Source organism: Taudactylus pleione, unplaced genomic scaffold (assembly GCF_031769625.1).
Source record: "Taudactylus pleione unplaced genomic scaffold, aTauple2 ptg000152l, whole genome shotgun sequence".
Classification (NCBI taxonomy): Eukaryota; Metazoa; Chordata; class Amphibia; order Anura; family Myobatrachidae; genus Taudactylus; species Taudactylus pleione.
Genome location: NW_028284554.1, coordinates 2,378,505 through 2,400,162, shown reverse-complemented (window position 1 = coordinate 2,400,162; position 21,658 = coordinate 2,378,505). Strand labels below are relative to the sequence as shown.

At 45.1% G+C, this 21,658-nt stretch overlaps 1 protein-coding gene across 1 annotated transcript in view; it reads right to left on the bottom strand.

The window, feature by feature from the left end:
* Positions 1–21,658, bottom strand: part of LOC148522184 (phospholipid-transporting ATPase IK-like) — a 295,966-nt gene that overhangs the window by 242,307 nt on the left and 32,001 nt on the right. Inside the window, 1 exon segment of the mRNA XM_088474278.1 lies at positions 6,022–6,135. Within this exon segment, the coding sequence (XP_088330404.1) occupies positions 6,022–6,135 (114 nt within the window).

Below are 21,658 nucleotides of genomic sequence, written 5' to 3'. Positions count from 1 at the left end.
ACCAAGGGGGGATTACTATGGGGGCACTACCAAGGGGGGGATTACTATGGGGGCACTACCAAGGGGGGGGTTACTATGGGGGCACTACCAAGGGAGGGATTACTATGGGGGAACTACCAAGGGGGGGATTACTATGGGGGCACTACCAAGGGGGGGGTTACTATGGGGGCGGTTACTATGGGGGCACTACCAAGGGAGGGATTCAAGGGGGGGGGTCACCAAGGGGGGGTTACTATGGGGGCACTACCAAGGGAGGGATTACTATGGGGGAACTACCAAGGGGGGGATTACTATGGGGGAACTACCAAGGGGGGGATTACTATGGGGGCACTACCAAGGGGGGGTTTACTATGGGGGCACTACCAAGGGGGGGATTACTATGGGGGCACTACCAGGGGGGGGATTACTATGGGGGCACTACCAGGGGGGGATTACTATGGGGGCACTACCAGGGGGGGATTTCTATGGTGGCACTACCAGGGGGGGATTACTATGGGGGCACTACAAGGGGGGGGACTACTACTACTGGGGGCACTACAAGGGGGGGACTACTACTACGTTACTGTTATTTTATTTTATGTGCGGCTCAAACCAAGTTTTCATCTTCTAATGTGGCCCAGGGAAGGTGAAAGGTTGGACACCCCAGGCCTAGATGATACAAAGGGCAGGTAGTGCAGATGGGACTGTGCCGCCTGGATGACACAAACAGCAGGAAAATTGGAGCTGGCTGGATTCTGGAACTCGACTGTGCACAGGAGACCAACAGAAACCAGAAACAAGTGAAACGCTATCACTGGCATGAAGTGAAGGGCTGGCTAGAATTTAACAGAAACAGGGCCCAACCAGAGCAAGTCTTCCTAATAACAGACTAATGAGCATCTGGGCTGAGCACAGACAGGAGAATCAATCAGTGTGCACCTGATGCTGCACACAGACAGGCAGTAATTAGTGCAGAGGCTCAGCAGCAACCAAGACTGGAACTGCAAACAATATGCTGCTAACCACAGATCCAAACAGGAGGAAGGAGGAGACTTCAGTGAACACTTCCCCGGCGTTCACCCCGCACAGGATTGGCAGTGCGGCAGCTTGTGACAGTTTCTCCCGCCACTGTATGTAATGAATCCCAGGTAAGATTCACTTCTGAAGGAGGCAATAGCGCTGAGGATTATATGAGCGATGGGGTCAACTGAAATATTGTGCAGTTACCATAAAGCAATCTGATATGGTCACCATCCATAGAATGGTGGAGGATTATCTTAATGACAGTGTACATAAAGACATCAGACAGTCCCTTTAACTACTGGGAGAAAAAAATGGCAAAATCAATCATTATTTATTCGGTTAAGGATGGGCTGTATTTTCTGGGGGATTGATGAACTTTAGAATATTTGCAGCTCTGTAGTGCAGCCATTAATTTTCTTGGTTTCATAAGTCTTGTCAGCAATCCTAGGCTTTTAAAGTTAGATTCTTTTTTGGTTAAAAAATATGTTGCAAATTAGTGATAGATTAGTCATCGGGGTGCCTTGTCCAGAGGAAGCTGCTGTGAGTTTTTTTCCTAATCATCTAATGCAGGCCTGGGCAAAACGTTGATCGCGATCTACCGATAGCTCACAGAGCTCCCATTGGTAGACCATGATCAACTTTCTTACAGAAACTGGAACGCTGGCCTCTGAAGCTATCAGAGGCTAAAGAAGCCTCTGATCAATTCAGCGTTCTCAGTGATGGAGTGCGTGGGGTCACGGGTGACATCATGAAGTCACCCATGCATTTGTGGCCCAGCGCAATGCATCACTGTGTTAGGATCTGCAGTTAGCAGATTATCTTGGTTGCAGTTCCCAGTCATAGTTGCTACTGGGACACTGCATCTTGTCCTTGTTCCGGCTGTTGCAGGTAGTTGGAAATCCTGTCTAGCCTGATTTCAGCTAAGCTGTAATCTTACCTGTCTGTGTCTGTGCAGACTTCAGCTGCACACTAATTAATTGTCTCTGTGTTGAACCCAGCTGACACTAGCCTGTCATTTGGAAGGGCAGAGAGCAGGGAATGGCTCTGATTGGATCGTGCATCTCATAAGTTACAGCCAGCCCTGCACTCAGTGCCGGTTATACTGTCTGACTACCAGTGTATGTTGCTCTGGGGGTCATTCAGACCCACTCGCGAGTGGCAGGACACTCGCAAGCGGGTCGATGTTCACCACTGTGCATGCGCACGATGGAGGGAGCTCCGTCGTGCGCATGCACGAGACCCGGCGATCGACGGGCTCACCATCACTCCAGGTCTCGCACCAAAGGGGGCGTGCTGTCGATGTTGATTGACAGCACGCCTACCTTTGGTGGGCGTTCCAGGGGTGTGCCTGCCAGATGGACGTGTTCCCATGGGAATGCCTACCATCTCAAGCCGGCCCCACTGATATCACTAGTGATGTCAGTGGGAGTGATTTTGGCTCTGATAGAGCCAAAATCACTCCAGGGCTTGTGGCAGCGAGACCCTACCGCAGGGTCTCCGTCGCAAGCCCGATGGTCGCGATGGTCAAGACCATCGCGACCATCATCATGGGCGCTCGCTATAGCTGTGGGTGGTAACCCACAGCTATGCGAGCGTCCATGAGGATGCTCCAAAAAAAGGTAGGAGGGCCCTGATTCAGAGCGAGCACTCTGGTCAGAGCGTTCAGCTCTGAATCAGGCCCTCTGTTCACAGTTACCTGAGTTCTTGCCGGTCTAACAAGTTCTACTGTTATTGCATCCTGATCCTGTCTGTGTTCAGCCTTGCAGTATTATTACCACAGTCCTGTCCAGTCGTGTCAGTCTGTATTCAGCTTGTTACCAGCAGTGTTCTCTACTTCGCTGCCTCTAGTTTGTGTTCCTGTTGCATCTGAATTCACCTGCCTGCTTTTTGGTTCCTGCATTAGGGCCTGTTAAGCCTTGAACTGTGTTAGTACCATCACGGCTGAGTAGCCGCACCGCGGCTGTCTAAGTCGCATCATGATGACTAGGCTGTAACCTAGTCAAGTCTATCCCGGCTATCATAGCCGCATCTTGGCTCCTAGGCTACACCCTTGCATCTAACTGTGTCAGGGTATTCCCAGCTATCCTGCCAGCAGTGTTTTCCACCTTGCTGCTTCCAGTTTGTGTCCCGCGTCTGTGTACACCTTGTCTGCCATCTGGTTCCTGCATTAGAGCCTGTTAAGCCTTGAACTGTGTTAGTACCATCACAGCTGAGCAGCCGCACCTCGGTTGTCTCAGTCACATCACGGCGACTAGGCTGTATCCTAGTCAAGTCTATCCCGGCTATCATAGCCACATCTCAGCTCCTAGGCTACACCCTAGGTATATCACAGCTCTCAAAGCTGCATCTTGGCCGCTAGGCTGCACCATTGCAAAGTATAGAACTTTGTCTATACCATCACCGTTCACTATCCGTGCTCTGGATGTCTAAGCTGCATCACAGCCCAAAAGGCTGCATCGAACTCTGAGCCTGATTCAGACCCGTTCGTTAGGCTGCGTTCGCACATAGCCTGCCAATGTTTGCAATGTGCATATGCATCGCAGTGTGTGTGCGCGAACCAGCCCATTCGATCGCGAAGTGATTGCCCCTTGTACATAGACACCTTGCTAGATTGAGTGACAGGACAAGCCATTTGTGGGTAGTAACAGGGGTTGGTTAATGGAAACGGGGGAGTCATGGTGTGAGCACAGGCATGTCTGAGCATCTTAACGATGTTTCAGAGGCATGCATAATTAAGATGCAGTGTCATAGTACATGTCACAGTACCGCAGTGCTTGCAGTAGGGTATGGTCAGTCACAAGTGCTGCGTACACTTCCGATGGTACTCTATGTTACCGATTGTTGCATACACTTCCAGGAGATGACGTGTAACACTAAGGGAAAGTGGGCATCTTAAGACAGGCCAGTGAGCATCTAAATATGCACACCGTGATTGCATGCCAAGACATAGTGGGCGTGCTAATGCTTCACCATGCGATTGCAGGATTTACATACTTTGGCTGCATGTGAACACATCTAGCAAGCGGGTCTGATTTGGGGCCTCTGTCTGTACCTCGGCGGCTCAGTAGCCGCACCTCAGTTGTTATAGTCGCTCATGGCTCTCAAAGCCACTCTGGTCAAGTCTCATCTCTGGCTACTTGGCCACATCATAGTATGCAACCACCTCGGCTCATTAGTCACACCGCAGCCTGCTAGCCGCACCATGAACTGTGTCTGAATTCCTTCTTGTTAGTTCAGTCTTGTCCGTACTCTAGTCCTGTCTGTCTTGTCTTGTCTGAAATCCTGCATACCACAGTCCTGGTCGCTCCTGCCCTGCAGCTTATACCTTGAGTCTAGTCATTCTATGTCTAGCGTCCTAGCTGCACTACAGTCCCTAGACATTCCTCAGACCATAGTGACCTGCTGCTGCTAGTACACCATGTACTCTCTGTTGTGCCATCTTTCTGCAGCCTCACTCCAGCCAGCCCCAGTTGTGGAAGGACTGCCACTCCTCTAGCCAGTCTTGTCCTGGGTCAGCAGTCCTGCGGTCTCATCTTCATGTGAGAACCAAAACACACCTGGAACTTGAGAGGATCCTGCACACCTGCTGGATCCAGCTTGATCCAGTCAGTGCAGTGGCAGCGGGAGTGACAGCAGGAGGAGCGGTTCCCAGCATGAACTTCAGTCAGGTAAGTTCTGCACAGGGGTGTGGGGGCTACTAGTGGGGGCACTGCCAAAGAGGCACTACTACAGGGAGCATTGCATAATGAGCAGTACTACAGGGGGCACTACATAAATGGCAGTACTACAGGGACTTTACATAAGGAGCAATACTACAGGGGGCATTGCATAAATGGCACTACTAGTGGGGGCATTGCATAAGGGGCACTACTACTGGGGGCATTGCATAATGGGCACTACTACTGTGGGCATAAGGGGCACTACAGGGGACATTGCATAATGGGCAGTACTACAGGGGGCACTACATAAAGGGCAGTACTACAGGTAATTCATTTGGCTTAGGGGTGCCTTGAAAAAATTAAGGAGACCCTAAGGGTGCACGCTACTGAAAAAGTTGGGAACCACTGGATTACAGCAATAATAACCAATACTAATACAAATGTTAGTCTGTTTTGCATAGACCATCTCCATGCCACAATGATAAATTTAAATTTTTGGACTCAAACATTTAAATTAAATTAACTTATGAATCAATCCTTAATTAATTTCCCTGCCTTCCACTACATACATACATCACCTCCCTTAGGCCTCTGATCTAGTTCTTTCAACTTTGTATGGGGTTGCATAGTTTATTAAACTGCCATGTTGTCTTCCATTGCAGTGCCACTCTGTTTCTTAAATGTGCCATGTTTGAAGTTGAACTGCCATGTGTTTGTATCACCCACATGACTGGAAATTAATGTTATTGAGGTTAATAATACTGTAGGAACAAAACCAGGTCTAAATTACATGATTTTAGCTATTTCTATCAATTTAAAAAAAAAATACAGATCCAAAACCAAAACACATGAAGGTGGTTTTGCAAAACCAGAACCAAATAATAAACACGAAAATTAATCCAGATCCAAAAACAAAACACAGGGGCCGGTGCACATCTGTACTTATAATGTATTTTTAGAATTTACTACTACTACGAAGATACACCATCTAGAGCAGAGGTAAGCAATAAGCGACCCTCCAGCTGTTGTTGAAATCCCAGCATGCCTTGCAACAGTTTTAGCATGGCTAAATATCAAAACTGTTGCAGGGCATGCTAGGTTGTGTAGTTCTACAACAGCTGAGGGGCTGCTTATTGCCCACCCCTTATCTAGAGTTAACCAGAACATATACTACTATTGTCAACAAGGTACATATGCTATACTTGCCAAGCTGGGTGCATCATATAGCCATCTCTGCAAGCTAAGCAAAAGTAAAAATTTTCAAACTTATTGACATAATAGTAATATATATGGCACTGGATACTACAAAAATATATTATATTCACGCTCTACAAGATGGAGAAATATTCATTGACTTTACCTGACATAGGAATATAATTGTGAAGTAAATCACATAAAGCTGATGATACTGCTCATACAAATTTAGAGGGATGAAAGTCAGCACGTTGTACTTGGAAGTTTTAATTGTATTATCCTGTGAGGAAAAAAATGTAAATTATTAGGCTTATCAGGTTAAGGACATTTTTTTGTTTTATTATTTTAAATTGTATTTATTTAGAACATTTACATTCAAGTGTCCCCAGAAAACTCACATCTTCAGGGAGGCTTATCAAATTCCAGAACCACCCAAATAATTTCCCTAATATATCTTCTAACCAATTACCATGTCTCTCTACACAGTTCACACATCGAGCAGGTGTTCTCTTTTTATATTCAAAAAGATGTAATCAAGAACCAAGGAATAGTGTTACATCAATTTAATAAAATATTACTTTTATATCATTTTTTAAATAGTTTTTACAAAAGACATACAAATTATAACCCTACAAAAATATATTATTCATACAATGAATTAGGGTGGGAAAATATTCATGTAATTTGTGACCGGGAATAAATTAAACAGACAATTTAAGAGAATCAGTTCACGGAATAAAGTGCAATACATTTTAGCTACCTTAATAGTACAAAAGAGAGGCAACTGATATTTACAATTCTAGAATTGTAAAAGGTAGTGAGAGTTTTTAGAAATGGAGATGTCACCCATAGCAACCAATCAGATTCTAATTATTATCTTCTATGTAGAAGGTGCTAGTTAAATGTTAGGTAGAATCTGATTGGTTTCTATTGGCAACAGCTCCATTTCTAAAAATTCTCACTTTAGTAAATATACTCCTAAGTACTGACAACACTATTTGAAACTACAAGGGAAACCAAATATAATTAGACATTGTATGTTGAGCGCAAGACAGTTACTTGCAACATTGTATTTGTGCAATCTATTATTAGATAGTTGCCAGCTGACATAATACATCATACTATCCTTAATTCGCATTATACCCCATTTTTATATTGCCTCTTAAATTGTCTGTTTGATTCATTCCCTGTCAAAAATTACATGAATATTATCCCACCCTACTTCATTGTCTGAATTATTGATTTTTGTAGGGTTAAATGTCGTAAGTCTTTTGTAAAAGTTTAAAAAAAAAATGAAATAAGGTATACTTTATTGAATTGATGTGACCAGTGCACCTTAAAACTATTCATTGGTTCATCCTTACTGACTAATCTTTTTAGCGGGGAGCACCTCCTTATTTTTAGAATTGTGAACAATAATATATCAGACAAATTAATTGAAGAGAATGTTACGAACTGAACTGGTACAGTTGTCCCCTTGTTTTTCTTATATATTCAAAGAGCTCTCTGCCACTAGACCAACCATTGCTGTGTGACTTGAACTTTTTACCCTAGCAATCTGGCTCGACCAATATGTAATATGTAGCACTTAACCCAGAGTCGGATTATGTCCCCACGATGCTCTAGGCACCATAACTGTTTGGTATAGATTGTAAACTTGCAAGCATAGCTATGTTTTATAATTGTGCTCCCATTTGTAAAGTGCAATAGCAAATGCTGACCTGATAAAACATTATATATTTTATTAACATTTATTTTTGAGTATGCCATTCTACTATGGGTACACATAATAAAATATATATGTAATTGCATTTCTCAGGTTTAGTATTAATGTTTTATGAGTATGTTAATGCATGCACTATAGCCATTTTCTGGTGGTGGAAATGGTGTATCCAGAGAGTGGTAGTGGGCAGGAGAGAAGTGTTTCGGAGGAAGGGTGGCCATCATACCCACCCCCTAGATCTGCCGCTGCTCTCCCCCCCACCAAGAAAAACTATTGCAACTCCTCTCTTTACGTTGCTCCACTGTTCAAAGTTGCGAATTTCTGACATGAAGACATCATACTGCGTGATGTCATCACATCCAACATTCAGTGAGAAGGAGAGAGGTAGGCACGTGCAGTGGCGGGCTGGGCCGGGGGGCAGGTTGCCATGTGCCCCCCCCCCCGGGCCACAGCACAATGCGGGCTGCGGGCAGTCTGTGTCTCTGTGACACAGGCTGCACCGCGTGTGTAGCGCTGACCGGACCAAGTTCGGTCAGCACTACACAGTGACAAACACACAGCCGCTGGCTCCAGCAGCTGTGTGTTTGTTTTGATCAGCAGCCAATGAGAGTCTGACAGACTCTCATTAGCTGCTGCTGCACCCACTGCAAGAGCTGCTCCATCTTCTGGCTCCCGCAGTGGGTAATGGGAGAGGCGTCATGACGTCTCTCCCATAATGCAGAGCGGCCTGGCCAGGAGGACAGATGGAGGAGCGGATGGCGGCGGCGGCGGGAGCGGGGATTCAGGTAAGGGCTATTTTTTTATTTTTTTTATTACGTGTGTCTACTGGGGGGGGGGGCTGGCACTACAAGGGGGAGACCACTACTGGGGGCACTACAAAGGGGGGGACTACTACTACTGGGGGCACTACAAGGGGGGACTACTACTACTGGGGACTACTACTACTGGGGGCACTACAAGGGGGGGCTACTACTACTGTGGGCACTACAAGGGGGGTACTACTACTACTAGGGGCACTACAAGGGGGGGACTACTACTACTGGGGGCACTACAAGGGGGGGACTACTACTAGGGGCACTACAAGGGGAGGGGACTACTACGGGGGGCACTGCATAGGGGGGAGGGGACTACTACTAGGGGCACTACATAAGGGGGAGGGAACTACCACTGGGGGCACTGCATCGAGGGACTACTGCTGGGGGCTCTATATAAAGGGCAATACTGGGGGTACTTCATAGGGGAGAGACTACAACTGGGGCCACTATTTAAGGGGCACTGCATAAGGGTTACAACTATTGGGGGCACTATATAAGGGGGCACTGCATAGGGGGTACCACTATTGGAGCACTATATAAGGGGCTTACTACTGGCGGCACAAGGGGCACTGCACAGGGGGGACTACTACTGAGGGCACTATATAAGGGGCTTACTACTGAGGGCACAGGGAGACCACTACTGGGGGCACTGTATAAGGGGCACTGCATAGGGGGATCACTACTGGGGGCACTACTGGAGGTCTACATAAGGGGGTCCTCTCCTGGGGCACAGGAGGGCACTGCATATGGGCACTACGACAGGGGGCTGCCCCATATCTTTATTTTTACTTTACATTAATTCCATATGGACCCGCCTCCTCCCTGGAACACTTGAGGGGGGGCGCCATAGCACGCACGTTCTCTGGGCACCCTGGCTACACGCTACTCCTCTGCCAGGGCCGCCTGCATGCATTTGCCCCCCAGGCTAAAAGTTGCCAGCCAGCCCCTGGACACGTGTAAAAGTAGATAAACATACATCGCCACCCATGAATATTTTAATCACTCAGCAAACCTGTGGTTTTGCAAGGGTTTCCAAACTTACACTTACCATGTTCAATGCATGTAGTTTCTGAAGGATGGTGCACTCTATCCAACCACAAATCTTATAGTACTTCACACAGTAAAAGACATACAGTATATTGTATTAACTATGAGACCAGTGGTCAAACTAGGAATTTTGAAGTGGGGGTATTGCCGGAAAAGGGGGCGTAGCCACTCAAAAGGGGACGTGACCTTAAGACCTTTTTCATCAGTGTACCACACCGTAGTACCCCTTATACACACTATGCTACACAATAGTAGTGCCCCTATACAATACCCACAGTAGTTGTGCCCCCTATACAATGCCCACAGTAGTAGTGCCTCTTAAACAATGCCCGCTGTAGTAGTATCCCCTATACAATGCCCACACTAGTAGTGCCCCCTACGCAATGCCCACAGTAGTAATGCCACCTATACAATGCCCACAGTAGTGCCCCCTATAAAATGCCCACCGTAGTATTGCACCTTATAGTAGTGCACCTATACATTTCCCACAGTAGTAATGCCCTCAGTAGTAGTCCCCTTGTAGTATTGTTTCATCACAATTATCAGGAAGTATGCAAGTTTGCCTCAGTGATTGAATAACTGGGAATCCCATAGGGTTTAAAATATAAAAAACCCTTCGCCTTTTACTACAATAACTCTAGTGTGTGTCTCCATGGCATAGGCAATACAGAGTGTAAGGTCCACTGGTGTAAATAGCCAAATATTCTCTGTAAAGTACTGTGGAATGTGTGTGCTACAGAAGCTAGCTGTTAACAAATATATATTTTTTTTACATATATTTTAATACATAAACAAGTCATGTTAGGTGTGTGAAAGGATACATTTGAGACACATACACATTATTTGTATTTTCTATTGAACAATACACCTGATTAGAATGTTCATTTTCAAAGAAGAGTCTATCATAACAAGAGTGGGCAGGGATGGCACAAGAGAGGGATGTCCAAGAGCACATACTATAAATGTCACATGTTCGCATGCATACCATTGTATGCATCTTATGGCAAAAAGTTGTCTATAGGGCTAATTCAGCATTGCTCACAAGTGCAATGTTGAATGCAGATTACCAATTTTCAAATTTGCCATTTGCAAATGTGCAGAACAGGTCCTGCGTGATCGCACACAGCCCCTTCTATGCCTCTACCTTATTGACAGGAAGGGGCATTTAAGGGGCAGTGTGGGAGTGCCCAGCATTCCCAGAAACGGGGGAGTGTCCAACCCATTTTGGCAGGGCCAGGGGCTGCGTCCATGGATGCAGTTTCCTGGCCATGGAAAGTCAGCCAGCCTGAGTAAGCTGAGGCTTTCTTAGCCTGCTGGTGGCCCAGCGCCATCCACCAATGGTCATGTTAGTTATCCCAGCCTGCGACCTCGGTAGCAGTGCTGGAGTCGCAAATGCAGAAGGGGGTGTCGTACACTTCCTGCTACATTTGCTTATTTACGAGGCCTGAATTGCAAAGCTGCTTGCGTGCAGTTTGCAATTCCGTCCCAAGCGAATCACCCCCCAATGTGTGTATATGTGCGACTTCAGAAATATTATCACGCATTTACTCTACAATGACTTGTCCATGTGGAAAGCACCTGAAAACTATTTATCGTATCACGTTCCAAAAATTGCCATTGTAAACAATATTGGACTGTACATGCTTATTACATACAAACAACGCAAAAAATATTATGGCTTTTGTGAAAAAACATACCAAAGAAATCAATGACTCTAATGAACATACTGGTATTTGTACTTCCTTAACAGTTTGCTATACACTTTTACTGTTAGCATTATACTGATATTCACAGCACCAAGGGCTATTCAGCCCCCTGCTCTGTTACTGGGCCTAGTAACAGGTAATTTGTCTCAGAGCCGTAACTAGACTTTTTGGTGCCTTGTGCCAGAGAGAGCATTGGTAAACCCCCCTCCCCCATATTTTAAATAGGGACATAAAATACAGTGGCAGATGTAGACTTTTCTTTTAGGGGGGGGGGATTTACTGTTTAGCACAGACTCCTACCCTTTCCAGTCCCAACTCCTCCCCCTCCAATTATTTAATTAACACCTTGCCTTGCCAGCCAATGAAGTGGGTGTGATAGTGGTACAGTGCCCGATATATCTGTGCCCTAGTTTGAAACCATGAGAAAGCTATATTCACCATTTCCAACAAACCTTTATATATTACAAACAGGACTTAAGACTTTGTCAAATCATGCACACACACACACACACACATATATACACACACACAGTCACATATGCACACAGATAGCCAAATAGATATACTAGGGGTGAGCGGGTTCGGATTTCTGAAATCCGAACCCCCCCCCCGATCCGAGTCAGGCTCGACTTTTCCCGCCTGACTCGGATCTGAAATCGAGGCAAAACGTCATCATCCCGCCTTCCGAGTCTCGCGGGTTTTGGATCCTATATAAGGTACCCGCGTCGGCGCCATTTTCTCACTCGGCTGTGGACAGTGAAGAGGGAGGGTGGGAGTTAGGGCTGTGTAGTGTAGTGTAGTGTAGTGCTGCTGTTGTCCACTACTTCAAAGTCCATAGGGGCTGGCTGTGTTGTGCTGTGCTGCTGTTGTTAATAGGGGCTGTGTCCACTACTTCAAAGTCCATAGGGGCTGGCTGGACTGTGTTGTGCAGTCAGTTCTCCATAGGGGCTGTGTCCACTCCAAAGTCCTGTGCAGTGTCCCAGTCCTAAAGGGGTGCTGTAGTGTTGTCCAGGGGGTGCTCTGTCCATCAGGGGTGCTCCCCCCAAGTGCTAAAAAAAAAAATATTTTCTGTGTTTGTGAATTGTGTGCGCAGTAGCCGCACGTGCATCAACAAAGTAGTGCCAAGCGTGCGCCTGTGTCATAAGTAAAGGACCGGCTGGCTTGACCGTTAAAGGGTGCTGTAACCCCCAAAGTACACTCCAGTCCAAACCAAAAAAAAATATATTTTCTGTGTTTGTGACTTGTGTGCACTGTGGCTGCACGTGCATCAACAAAGGAGCAGCGCCAAGCGTGCGCCTGTGTCCCATAAGTAAAGAGCCGGCTGGCTCATTTCTTAAAGGGTGGTGTAACCCACAAAGTGCACTACTCTCCAGCAAAAATAAAAAAATATTTTCTGTGTTTGTGTGCGCTTTAGCCGCACGTATATATCAATATAACATAAATGGAGGACCAAACTTTCTCCGATAAAAATAAAATAGGGAAAGATCAAGAACCACTTCCTCCTAGTGCTATTGCTGCTGCTGGGAGTTGTTCATCATCCCAGAGAGGAAGTAGGAACATCACTACTTTTACTAAACAATTGACCCTCCAACAGTCCCTAGTGAAGAGGATGAAGTACGACAGCAGTCATCCTGAAGCAAAACGTATAACTGAGGCCTTGACTGCTATGTTGGTGTTAGACGTGCGTCCGGTATCCGCCATTAGTGCAGTGGGATTTAGACAATTGATGGAGGTAGTGTGTCCCCGGTTCCAAATCCCGTCTAGATTCCACCTGCATCCTCAAAGCAGCAGCGACAAGCGTGCGTCTGTCTGTTAAAGGGTGGTGACACCCTCAAAGTGTGCTACACAAACAATAAAAATATTCTTTTTTCTGTCTTTGTGAATTGTGTGGGCTGTAGCCGCACCTGCATCCTTAAAGCAGCAGCGACAAGCGTGCGTCTGTCTGTTAAAGGATTACATCGGTGACAGCATCCAAGTAGGCATGTCAGACAGTCCGTACCTGTACTGGCAGGAAAAAGAAGCAATTTGGAGGTCCCTGTACAAACTGGCTCTATTTTACCTGAGTTGCCCCCCCTCCAGTGTGTACTCCGAAAGAGTGTTTAGTGCAGCCGGGAACCTTGTCAGCGAAAGGCGTAGGAGGTTGCTTCCACAAAATGTGGAGAAGATGATGTTCATAAAATGAATTATCAACTCTTCTAGGGAGACCAGCCTCCAGAACGTACAAAGGGACCTGTGGTTCCAGCGGGGACGAATTAATACTCTGTGAGGATGAGGATGTACACACTGAAGAGGGTGAGGAATCGGTGGATGAGGAGGATGAGGATGACATCTTGCCTCCGTAGAGCCAGTTTGTGCAGGGACAGATTAATTGCCAGCATGTTTTGTGGGGGCCCAAACGAACCAATCATTTCAGCCACAGTTGTGTGGCAGACCCTGCCGCTGAAATGATTGGTTTGTTAAAGTGTGCATGTCCTGTTTATACAACATAAGGGTGGGTGGGAGGGCCCAAGGACAATTCCATCTTGCACCTCTTTTTTTTTCTTTGCATTATGTACAGTTTGGGGCCTAGTTTTTCAAACTGCCATCCTGTCTGCCACTGCAGTTTCACGCCTAGATGGGTCACGTGTTTGTGCCGCCCACTCGCGTCGCTTAGCATAGTCATCCAGCTACCTCGGTGCAACCTTTTGGACATAAAAACACTATTGTGAGGTGTGAGGTGTTCAGAATAGACTGGAAATGAGTGGAAATTAAGGACATATAGCCACATATATACTCACAGCACATATGTACACACAGATAGCCACATATATATACACACAGATAACCAAATATATACACACAGCCACATATATACAGATGGCCACATATATATATATATATATATATATATATATATATATATAATATATATATATAGGAGTTCAAGTCCCAGTAGCACTCATTAAAAGAGTCAATGAGGGAGTGCACGGTACATATGATAATGGTAAATAGCAGATACAAAGAACCAGCACATCCAGTAAATGAATGCAAAAAAAATCTGTATTCAAATAGCAGCAAAGAGCGGCAGCATGAATGATAACAGTCACTGATAGAGTCCAACAAAGGTGAAGTATAACTAGATAATATACTTATTAGAAACCAGGATGGTCACCAAACTGTCAGTATGCATCTCACCGGACCCTAGAGCAGCAAGCCTAATCTCAAGAGCAGAAAAGACTAAAGCACAATGAGCCATATAGAGCCACACACATTAGTGAACTCACCCACAGGTGCGCGCGTCCACCCCCCAGTACACAACGGTTCCAGGAAGTGGCTAAGCGCACACGTGGGCAACAGCGTGTAGCCGAACCACGTGACAAACTCGATCACATGATCGGGGATGACGTGACGGTAACCACGGAGCCGCATAATCATAATAAAGCCAAAAAATAGACAAGGCAATATAGCCAATGATGCGTGCTAGGGGAAATATAATGACCCCAAACAGGTCATATCAATCCGCTAAATTCAGTGGCTACAATGGCTCAAGTGCATTTACAATCATATCAGAATGCCAGTAATAAACACAATATGACACATAAACGATACATGACAATAGACAACACATATCAATATAACAATACCCCCCCAAAAAAAAAAAACATGTACAAAAAGACATATGGTGGAGAGCACAGGATATATAGATAGACAGGAGCTTAATTAAAAAAATCAAAGAAAACAGCTCAAATATTGACCCTCATTAAGCCCATTGGGTACAACAGTGTTCAATCGGTCAATCCAAAAGCTTTCCCTCTGTAATAGGAACTTATTCCTGTCACCACCTCGTCTTAGGGGAAGAATGCAATCAATCGGCATACATTTGAAATCCTTAATGAGGTGTTTAGCTGTGGCAAAATGTCTCGCAACCGGTGGCGTATTAGTATCGACCATATGCAGAGCGTTCTTAATTGAAGAACGGTGGAGGGCAATTCTCTCCTTGAGTGTACGGATAGTCTTACCCACATAGAGCAAGTTGCAGGGGCATTTAATTAGATAGACCACAAACCGCCTGTTACAGTCCAAATGATGACGAATTTCATAGCTGATGTTACTTTTAGGATCCAAAAAGTGAGTGGTTACCGCTTCTGTGTTGCCCACGTGTGCGCTTAGCCACTTCCTGGAACCGTTGTGTACAGGGGGGTGGACGCGTGCACCTGTGGGTGAGTTCACTAATGTGTGTGGCTATATATGGCTCATTGTGCTTTAGTCTTTTCTGCTCTTGATAAAGGCGCCGAAACAGCTGTCTTACACCGTTCACCCGATTTGGATGTAATTACCCTCAAATTAAATCTGAAAGTCTGCAGTTAAAGCACATCTTGTTTGTTTCATTTCAAAACCATTGTGGTGGTGAATAGAGGCCAAAATCTGAAAATTCTGTCAATGTCCCAATTTTTATGGACCTGACTGTATATACACAGTCACATATGCACAAACAGAAACGGCACATTTACACACAGAGCCACATATTTACACACAGCCACATGTGCACAAACAGAAACGGCACATTTATACACAGAGCCACATATATACACACAGCCACATACTGTATGCACACACAGATAGCCACATATATACACACTGCCACATATGCACACACAGATAGCCACATATATACACATGGATAGCCACATATATGCACACACAGATAGCCACATATATACACACAGCCACAAATATATATACACAGATAGCCACATACTGTATATACGCACACAGCCACATATAAACACACAGCCACATATGCACACACAGATAGCCACATATATGCACACAGCCAGTGGCGGAACTCCCAGAGACAATGGAGTCAGTTGCTGCCGGGCGCCCAGCCCTGAAGCGGGCATCTGGCTGAGCTGGCTCCATTGTCTCCAGGGTCCCGGGCCGTTCCACCGCGACCGCATCTACACCAATACTGCTACCGCCGGCTTCACTGTAAAAAAAAGAAAACCAGAGAGAGGAGCCGCTGATCTGAGCGCCAATCGGCATCAGCGGCGCTCCTCCTCCGGCTCCACTACACACTTTGTGGTCTTGGCGGGCTGCAGACGTCAGGTATGATGTGATTGTCCGCGACCTCACCATGTGCCTGCCCCATGCCCCTTACTCTGAGGAGCCTCCCGACACTGCAGACTGGGGTGATAGGCAGTAAATATCAAGTAAGTATATCTGCTGTCACAGTGTCTGGCAAGCCAAGCCTGATGAGGGGTGGGGTCGTTGCCTGGCGTTGGACTCGGCGGGGGGGGGGGAGGGGGGAGATGATATATTTATAAAGCATATATTTTATCATTCTGCCATGTTAGGGGGGGGGCACCAACATTTATCTTGCCTCCGGGCAACTGAGATGAACTTACGCCACTGCACACAGCCACATATGCGCACACACACAGATAGCCACATATATACATACAGATAGCCACATATATGCACACAGCCACATACTGTATTCACACATACTGTAGATAGCCACATATATACACACAGCCACATATGCACACACAGATAGCCACATATATGCACATGGATAGCCACATACAGATCTGCCCAGCTATTTTGTTGCTCATGGCGTGGCGTGAGTCGCACCACGGACTTGTGGTGTGGCGTGCAGGCCTCTGAGTTGCACCATGGACTTGTGGAATACCGTGGTATTCTTCAACGAAGGATATGGTACGGCATGTAATACAGTGCTTAACCGCTGGGTGGCGAGTGCTCCACTTTTGTAATTGCATGTAATATAGTGCTTAACCGCTGGGTGGCGAGTGCTCCACTGTACTGAATGTCTATCATATTCACAGCATTTGCATGAACGCACAACCCATACTGTATTTTTAATGTCGCTTAATATACTGTACAAATCACTGCACATACTGTATTGTACATACGGTACGGTGCAGTAACTGAATAGTAGAGAAGTTGCCGGAGTTGTTGTCACGGTATAACAGATACTGTAGAATAATTAGATGCACGCACAGCTTTCACTGATATGGGATGCATTACAGTATGACATTTTTTTTTTTTTAATTAAAAACAGCAGCGGGAGGAGTGCACAAGGATGAGGCCACTCTCTGTGGTTCACTGTACTGTAGCTGTCGTGTGGGCTAGTGGTTAGGTGATCACTTTGGTAGAATTATGGTCCGGGGTTCGATCCCTGGAAAAGAATATACTGTACCGTACTGTATATTTTTTTTTTGTCACTGTCTGCTCTGGACACTGTAGGGCCCAGAGTCTGTACTGTACTGTATTTCACTGAATAGTGATTTCATACTGTGGCTATGGTGCGCCCAGAAACCGCAAAATGCAAACATGCGACAACGCATATGCGGGTACAAAATAGCATTGCATCCCAAACTGATGACATTGGTAATGCTGCTCCAACCTTGCACACTAAGTATGGTAGTAGTGGGATCTGTAAGAGAGAGAGAGCTCTCTGTATTACACGGTTGGCGCTACGGTGGCTGCGATGGATTAGAAATGGAGGGGGTTACAATGGGATCTGTGGCACCAAGCCATACGCCACGTAGCGCTATGCTATCACTGAGCATGCGCAGTTGGCTGTATTACTGCAGTCGGTACAGTATTGTATTCTGTTGCATTTCCATCTCTGGCGGGCGCATGCCCAGTAGGAGGGTTGCGATGGGATTTCTGGCGCATGCCCAGTGGGCCCAGAGTCATACACAGTGCATCAGGTCCCTTCCCCCAAAGCAAGCCAAGAGCCTCACATTACCATAATAAAGGAAGCTTTGTTAATCCATTTACTGTAAGCAGTCAGCTCTGCCCTAGTGTCATGAAAAATGCTACGAATTGTCACCATTGCCAAAAGACACCATCCCCCGTCTGCTAGGACAACTAGTGTGCCGCTATGAATGTGCCTGTACTGAATATTCAAAAGTGACGGTGCCCTACAATTTAGCACCACAGAATAGTGATTTCATAATTGCAGGAACTGTTAGTGAAACTACTGTCTAGAATGTGAGACAGGTCTCTGCATCACAAACTGTGCGCACAGAAACCGCAAAACGCAAACATGCGACAACGCATATGCGGTCTCAGCCTCGCGCACTATGGCTACGTCCCTTGGACTGTGTCTGAGAGTGCTTTCCGTCTGTGAGAGAGCGCTCTGTGTTCAAAGCTGACTGTGCGTTTGATGCGCAAAATAGCGTTGCATCCCAAACTGATGACATTGGTGATGCTGCTCCAACCTTGCACACTAAGTACGGTAGTAGTGGGATCTGTAAGAGAGCGAGAGCTCTCTGTATTACACGGTTGGCGCTACGGTGGCTGCGATGGATTATGCTAGCAGAGACAAAGAAAACCTTGCCACCAAAACTCTGCCATGCCATTGGACCACAAGGAAGTGCATATTCAAATACACCAATCAGCGGCCAGATTTTCTGCGGGAAGGAATTCTTTTGTATCTGGTAGCATAAAAGAGCGTCTCAGACCGCACTAGCTATCCACACTGTGAATCTGCTACTTAACTGTACGGACTTGCTGCTCGGATTGTCTCATCGGCACGTATCAACAGTACGAACCCTTGAGATACTGTACTACTACCTGCAACGCTGCCTGACTTCTAAGTCGCTGTTGTTGCTGCTCATTACCGTGATCTTATGTACCTCGGCAACTCTGCCTGACTTCCGAGTCACCTTTGTTGCTGTACCGTGAGCTTCAACAGCTGTTTCCTACAGTATCAACCCGCTGGTACTGTAAGTATGGGAGCTTGCTAGGTTCACGGTCATTTTGCAGTTTGCTGTGTTAGACGCTGATTTGCGCAGCGACTTTTCAATGCATATAGGGTACCGTTTTGTTTTGCTCGGCGACCATTTTTGTTTCAGTCGCAATATTGCTGTGTTTATTGTCCTGTTTGTCTCCTTCATACAGTACTGTAGATGCATATTTGCATATTTAGGGGCATACTGTATGAAAGCTTGATGTGAGATTAAATTGGGAAATATATATCACAAATTAGCTCAAAACTATCATTTATTAAACACAGCCTGCAAAATGAAATTTACTAGCTGGTTATACTGTACATGTTATGGCTGATGTACAGTAAGAATGTAATAACCCCCTGTGTTTAAGATACTGAACATTACATTACTGTATGTACTGTATACTGTACTCAGTCTGTATACTCAGCAACAGTCCTGTAACGTATTTCTCTTGTTCTTTACACAGATTTTGTCGTCAAACATGGCAAAAATCAGCAAAGCCATCAGCAAGATAATTGCAAGCATGAAAAAAGAACACAAAACAACACGACAGATCCATGCCTGGCTGAAAGAGTGTGGTGTTCTTGTTAGTTTACAGACTGTGCGCTATCATGCATTTGAGAGAACGCGGACCAGATATAGATTTCCTTCTAAATGCACATGGTAGGTACTTTACATAAACCTTTTTTTATTACAGTATACTGTATGTTGCTAGATTGGTACTGTATTGTGTTCCAATTTCAACACTAACTGTCCAATAATTGCTATATGCTCTGTATGTGTTCTACCGTAGGAGCGTCAAAAAGATTGTGCACAAATTGACTTGTGAGGATGATGAGCGTACGGCTTTACAAATCAAACGTATTCTAAAAGCAGAATGTGACCTGGACATCTTCTGTTCCAGCATCAAACGGATGCGTAAGGAACTGGGATGGACTTTTGGCCCTACAAGGTACTGTACATGCTGTAAAATATATATACTGTATATTAATAATGCACTGATTTTACATGACAGTAAACTAAAACTTGTTTTTATTTCACAGGATAAATCCCATGATAAGGGATGTTAATAAAGTAAAGAGAGTTGAACAAGCACGACGGTGGATAGAGAGTGGAGAGAATTTTAATGACGTCATTTTCACAGATGAAACTTCGGTTTCTCTCGAGAGGTTCTCAAGACTGTCCTTCCGACACCGTGCACATCTCTCACTTAAACCACGTCTGAAGCATCCGTTAAAAGTCCATGTATGGGGAGGTATATCTCGTTGGGGTGCAGGACCGATCTATATTTTTGAAGGTGCAGTACAGTAATGCTTGTTTTAAAAATGATTTACAGTCCTGTACAGTGTATGCTTGTTACTGACAATTTCTCATCTCTTTAGGCATCATGGATAAGACCTTCTTCCAAGAAAAAATAGTAGATTGCTGTATGGTGCCATTTGTGAGAAAATGCTTCCCATCAGGACATCGATTATTCCAGGATAATGATCCCAAACATTCGGCTTCAGCAAAATTCATGGAAGAGAGAGGGATAAATTGGGAATGCACACCACCAGAGTGAGTATTGTTCTATAGTACTGTATTAACTGTTTATTGTACCAAAAAGTATGTACAGTACCAAGCAGTAATTATTCTAGTACACTTTATACTAAAGTACAGTACTGTGACTGAATATTTTTTTTATTTTTACTTACCTGTAGGTCACCGGACATGAATCCCATTGAAATGGTCTGGGCCCAGTTGAAGAGGTTCATCAGGTCTGATGTGAAACCAACAACTAAACAGGAACTTTTGGATGGGATAATGAAGTTTTGGAGAACAGTATTGACACGTGCCCAGTGTAACAATTATATTGATCATCTCCATAGAGTCTTACCAGTTGTCATCGAAAGAAACGGTCAAGCAACTGCTATGTAGCTTATACTGTACTGTATATAATTTGTAATGTGGAGGAGGGGTTTAACTTCCTTGATGTTGCCATTTGTAATGCAAATGTTTCAAGTTTTCAGGTTCCTTTAGTTCATATACACTACAATAGTAGTGGCTGCTTCAACATCCACATCCATAGTTGCAGACATACTGTACAGTAGTGGGTGCACCGTGAATTGAGAGACAGGCTTCTACTGTATGGTTAGAGAGGCGGTCCCTTCGACATCAGGATAAGGTGAGATTTTGGTAATGTTAGTGCTCTATTACCGTATTCACACAGCTGGTGTTCACCTCCATCTGGGGCACCCAAATACTGTTTTGTTTCATGTATTTTTTTTTTTTATATTATATTATGGTGCACTCTGATGCACGGTAGAGTCTGCACCTGGTATAGGTGAAACTCTGAATCTGAGGCCAAAAGTGCCAGTGATGATTTTAAATTAAAAGCCAAATCTTTTTGTGTAGTCCTCGGTCCCCCAGTAGGGCTAAAGAAGTCCCCCCCCTCTGTAAAGCATGTTACTGTAGGTTAAATAAAAATTGTCATTAATTTATACAATTGGTGTTTGTACTGTATGTTTACGTCATTTTGCCAGGCGTGAAATTATTGCTGTATTCAATTTGAAAGCTTTTCTGCCTACTGTAGGCGGGAAGTCAATGCAATGTACAGTAAGACAGTATGTAAAAAAGTTTCGCCTACTGTATGAATAGCAAATTTCGTGAATTGGGGTGCAATGTTGCGGGAAGCCTTCAACGTCCCCTAAAGGTACTGTAAACTGCGTAAGTTTTTTTTTAAAAAAAAGTCAGAACACACTAAAAATTCACTTTCATTTTGTGGGGTGTA